This window comes from Stegostoma tigrinum, chromosome 17 (assembly GCF_030684315.1).
Source record: "Stegostoma tigrinum isolate sSteTig4 chromosome 17, sSteTig4.hap1, whole genome shotgun sequence".
NCBI classification, from domain to species: domain Eukaryota; kingdom Metazoa; phylum Chordata; class Chondrichthyes; order Orectolobiformes; family Stegostomatidae; genus Stegostoma; species Stegostoma tigrinum.
In genome coordinates, this window is record NC_081370.1 from 11,783,887 (window position 1) to 11,789,487 (window position 5,601).

Here is a 5,601-nt window from a genome sequence, read left to right on the forward strand (position 1 = left end):
GGGTTTGTGTTGAGAAGAAGCTGGAGGAGGATCAGCAACGGTGCTGAGGAGAAGCTAGAGGAGGATCAAGGTCTGTGGTGAGGAGAATCTGGTGAATGTTGCCTGTTTGTCTTGGTGAAAAGCTGATGGAGGAAGATCAGAGTCCGTTGTATTGGGAGGCTGGAGGAATATCAGGGTCTGTATTATTAGTGAAATTGGAGGAGGATCAGAGTGTGTGATGGTCAACATCAGCCTTAATATTTATACTTTTTCCACCACGTGATTCTTTGAGCTGGTTTTGAATGTTCTTCTGGATGTTGGAAAAAGAATGCTGAAAGGGTAACTGCATTCGCTCGGATCTGCTCCTGTGGATTGGTGAAGAAAGATATACAGTCTGTGACGTAGGTGTGGATTCTATCAGGGACATCTTTAATGAGTTGCTTTGAAATGTCCTTCAGGAATCCTGTGTAGTTCAGAGTCACCTCCCCTAAATGCTTCTCAACCTTTGAGTATGTATCAGCTGAAGCAATGAGGGCAATTGCCAATCGAAGTGTTGAGGTACATGATCTTGACACTTCTTTACTGTTTCCACCCAGGTGAAGCAACAAACAAACAAGGTGAGAATGTATTTGTTGGTAGAAGTAGGTTCTGGGGTCTTTACATCCACACTTGACTAAGCATCCCAGCACACTAAATGCTTCAGCCCGCACCTTATCACACTTGGCTTCAAAGAATGGTTCAATGCCAGTAATGATTTTCAGGACAAAAGGCCTGATGGTATTTGGTCTCAATTGCTCTAGATGCTTTGTGAGGCATAACAGTACCTCGAACATTAACAGCTCATTGTCATTTTCCCCAGTTTCCATCAGACCAGTCATTGCACAGAGCACTGGCCGAGAGTATTTCTCAATTCGGTGAGGAGCTCCAGTTGTAACATTGGTCATGCCCCGGACACACAGAAATTGAACAACTGAAGATGAACTATACAGACATCGAAGCAACCTGTTCATCAAGGTATCTGTGAGCTGAAGCTGTGAAGTTTGTGGAGACTTTAAGAGTTCTCCAAAGAAGGCAGCCACAGTAACTTTCTGACACTCTTCTACTGTCAGGATGAGAGCTGAAAGTTGCACGACAATTCCCATTAGACTAGAAGCAGCATATCGGACCATTGCTTTTGCCAGCAGAATTACCCCTCTGTGGGACTTGCGTAGGTCCATCATCTGATCCCACCCCCCATTTTCCTGCATGAAATGCACTACCAAATGATTATTTGACATATTCAGCAGATCTGTTAACATCTCGACACAGTTCACACATACATCTTTACTGCTTAATGACTGAGGCTCTGCTGAGAAATCTCTCTGTTTGGATTCATGATGGGGGACAAAAACCTTGGGCAGGCGAACATTGATGGAGGAGCTGTGATGGATGAGCAGGGTGCTGAACAATTGGGGGAATAATTTAATGACAGTCTCCCTTGACTCAGGTGTGGTTATCATCTCATACAAAGCACACACTGCTGCCAGAGATTCGAGGGTTGAATATTGATTCAGGTTCTCAGTGATGGGATAAGTTTTCCTTTCCCCAGTTGGCAATTGTTTATTCAGTATATTTAGCAGCTCTTTCATTGTATTCATGGAACATTCTGGCTCCTCTGCCAGTGTTCTCCAGATGTCACTGACATATTTATCCAAAGGAACAGGGAAAGTGAGGAGACAAGACACAACTGTAGGTGTGTTGTGTGAGGTTAGAATTGCAATACTGCGTAGAACAGAAAATTTTACTGCCTCTGAAGGGACTGACTGCAGCTGAACTCTCAGCAGATTAAGTATCTCAGAGACCTGGTCCCGAAGTTCACTTCCACGTCTTTTTATGATGGTTTTGAGGAAGACAGCGGCTGCACTGGAACAGTTAGGCTGATGGTCAGTCAGTCCTTTAAATGCTGCAAAGAGTACATTTCCCAGTTGGTCATGGGGCAAAGTGTTTGAAATGACCTCAGTGATCCGACTGGCCCTTTGAAAAAGAACCAAATGGTCAGTGTTGACAAACTGTTCTCTGACAGATTTCAGAATGTCTAATTGCTCTTGATGCTGATGCAAATTGGTGCCTTCATACGAGAACTGAATAGACAGGATAATATGTAAACTGTCCACAGCCAGCTGCCCTATGGATGGTGATGGATCTACACAGCGTGGCATCACTCGTCCAATCAAAGTCCCCATGTTATTTAGTGGCAGTACATTTTTAACATTGAGCATCTCAAAATAACAGTTCAGAAGTTCGAAGGTAGCGATCATAGCTCTCTCTCGTACATAGTCCTTTGTTGACATGATCCACTCTTCCAACTGTGTGAATAAGGACTGAAGACCGTCAGGAGACAGATCTTGAAGTAATATTTGCTTCAAAAGGTCTTGCAGGGCTGTCATGGTTTGTTTATAAAGTGTGGCTAACTCCTTGATGTTGCTGTCAGTCGCTTTGACCTTGTTTAGCTCTGAAGGTGCCAAGCTGAAAGTACTTATTAGGCAGGTCTGAATAAATTGCAAAGTGTCCTCTTGGTTTGAGTCATCATGTAGCTGTACAAGATACATGCAGGCAGACATAGCTAAATGACGAACAGGACTCAGCAGTACCTGTGGTACCTCAGCCTCAATAAGATCCTGCATGTATTTCAAAAGCTGTCTTTTCCCACTGAAATGGAAGGGAACTCTCTGATGAATTGACTGTAAAGACCGGGCTATTAAAGTCACAGTCTTTATTAGGCTGACCTTTAGTGTTAGATCCTTGGATTCAGAATTTATGCCCTGCATACCAGTAATAAACTGGTTAACCACAGCTGGCAGAATATGGCTCTCGATTCTGGAGAGAATTAGTTCCTCAGGTGAATAGAGGGCCATGTTCCCATAGCACAGAACCAGTGTGCTCTTCACTTTATCCAGATCCACCTCAGGCTTATCCCTAAGAATATTGAAGAAGTTACTTGTGTTCTTTAAACTGTTAGAATTGGCAAACTCTTCCAAGGCACTGAGTGTGTCATCAAAATGGGTCATAGCGCAGAAACCAATGGCAGCAGCAGCTCCTTCTCTCTCTGCACTCTCATTGTGCTGAACCTTCAGTAGCATTTGATGAAGCTCCTCCTTTATGTTCTTACTAGGAACATGATGGAGCACTGTGCCGAGAGATTTATAAAGAAAGCCTTTCTCTTGTGGGGAGAGATGGTCAGTGTGGATTTGTTTACACATTTCATCACTTAGCTTACCTGTCCATTCCTCATCCCCAATGTAATTGAGAGATCGGGACAAGAACAGCAAGAGTTTCTTCTCCCATTCTTGCTGGGGAAGAGATTCCTCTGAATTCTCCAGTAAATGATCAGCTAATGAGGGAAGCTCCTCTTCCCAACCTGTCGCTGTTGCTGGGTGGATATAGAAGCTCAGGACTTGCAAGAGTCTCAGTGCTGCAGCTCCACGGCCTCCTCCCTGGTATGGACAACAGCACGCAATGAGAAGTCGGGCTAGCAGTGCCTGGGCTTTAGGGATATTGGTTTCTTCATTGTAAGGATATGAGAAGCTTTCATTCCCAGTTTGCAATTTCCTTTTCCCAAGCTGTGCTAAACAATTACAGATTGTTGTTAAAGCTTGCATGTATTTGGTCATTGTGACACACTCTAATAAGAATGGCCAGAGAATATCCTCAATTTTCACTGTATTTGTGATCATAAACATCACTGTTTCACATATTGTAACTAAATCTTCATCTGTAACTTGATCTGGATGTTGGTCAGATGATACTGGAGTCCCTGAATGAACTGGTGTGGCACACTGTCGGATGAGAAATTCCACCATTAACTTCCCTCCTCCTTGCTCGAGGTAACCTTGTTGGGCCATGGCACATATTACCTGGGCAATGATCTTCTTTTCCTGATTGCTGCTCTTGTCCAGAAGAGTAGGTTTTATTGCAGTTACAATCTGAGCTGCCTTCTGCTCAATGTGTGGGGATGCTGAACTGATGAGGTGTCTCAGTACACTGAGAGTTCCTACTCTCACTTGTTGATCAGTATTCTCCAACTTAGTTAAGAGAAAGTTGATCAATGAGTCTGTGTAAACCGGGGCCAGAACCATGAAACAGCGAAGGATCTCTGAGTGGTTTTTCATAGCAAATTGGTTACTAAAGTCCACTGAAAGACAAATCTGTTGGTGCAGATTGTTCAATACATTGTCAACCTGTGCCTTAAGTTTGAGACACTTCATCTCTGTGGCAATATCCAGTACCCGGTAGATACACTCTGTGATTGAACAGTGTCCCCCTTGTTTCTTGGAGAAAGACAGAAGGCTTCGGATTAACTTGGGCAGCTCTTCCTCTAGTCTGTCCTTGGGTAGCAGGGAGCTGACGTAGCCTAGAGCTTCCACTGTTGGAATATTCAACTTGGACTGCTCCTTCTCAAGCCACATTTTGAACAACAGACTGTAAATAATGTTGATCTCAGTGGAAAATGTCTTCTTGGTAAATGTAGGGTCTAAGGCTTTCTCCTTATTTTCCAGATAGATCAGGATGCTTTTGCTAAAATTACCCATTGCTGAGGCAAATACTAATTTCAGATCATCATCCTTTATCCCAATAAGAACTGGAATCATGGTTTCCATGATAGATTTGAGAAAAGGCAGCATGCCTGACACATTTTGTATTGACATTTTGCTCAAGGTCTTCACCATGTACACATGGGGAAGATGTCCTTGTTTCAAATTCTCCATTGTCAACTGAACAACTTCGTTAATAAATCTGAAGCTCATGGCAACCAGGAGATTGCATGCAGCTTCCTGGCTATCAACGTGTGCTCCTGTAAATGTCATCCAGAGTGTAGCCACGGAGATAACTTTCTGTGCTAGTGCTTGGCTTATTTGATCAATAGTGTCCTTGATAATCTTCGTCATGCTGTCTAATATGACGACGCCGTGTGGAATGGTCAGTGCGGTGTGTTTGGACAGATAGTCATGGCAACTCTTCAACACTGTCTCTGGGTGATAACAACCCAACGTATGGAGGGTGTTTGATATTTTCTCATGACCATATTCATCTTCCTCTGCAATCAGATTTAGCAGGGCAACTGAGAATAATTCCACACTGCTGTTCATTTTAGGAATTTTTCCTCAACTTGGGACTGGAGAGCTCAAATTGTTCAACTCAGTACTTACAAAGATTATTAATATCCTTTTCCTCAAAGATGTGTCCTTCCAGAATTATAACCCTGAACTCTCTGATATATTCTAAGCAGATAAATCCAGATTTTTACTCCAGGTTCTAATCTTTGCAGTTCAGCCTGAAGGATCTAACTGCCCAGTTACTTTCTGTATCTAGTTATCAATTTAAAAATTCCCTTTCTTCACTCACTCAGAATGAAATCCACTGGATAACTGCTTGCCTGCTTTCTGACTGTTCCTTCTCTGTAGTAATTAGTGGAGTTCTTTTACACAGCATTTCCAAGCGGTCTCCATTATTCTTCTGGGATTTGAAAGGATAAGATAAAAGACAGTTTTTTCAAGCTCTTGTCCCATCACTTTCTCAAGTACAAATGTGCATTTGGTGTCACATTTCTGTGTTTTTTTTTCATTCCTCTTGTTTCTGGGTTGT

General features: G+C 42.8%; 1 protein-coding gene across 1 annotated transcript; it reads right to left on the bottom strand.

Annotated features, from left to right (window-relative positions):
- Positions 1–233: 233 nt before the first annotated feature.
- On the bottom strand, positions 234–5,105 carry LOC125459474 (maestro heat-like repeat-containing protein family member 1). Its single transcript, XM_048545976.1, has one exon. The coding sequence runs from the start codon at positions 5,103–5,105 to the stop codon at positions 234–236; it is 4,872 nt and encodes a 1,623-aa protein (XP_048401933.1).
- Between the last annotated feature and the right edge of the window lie 496 nt (positions 5,106–5,601).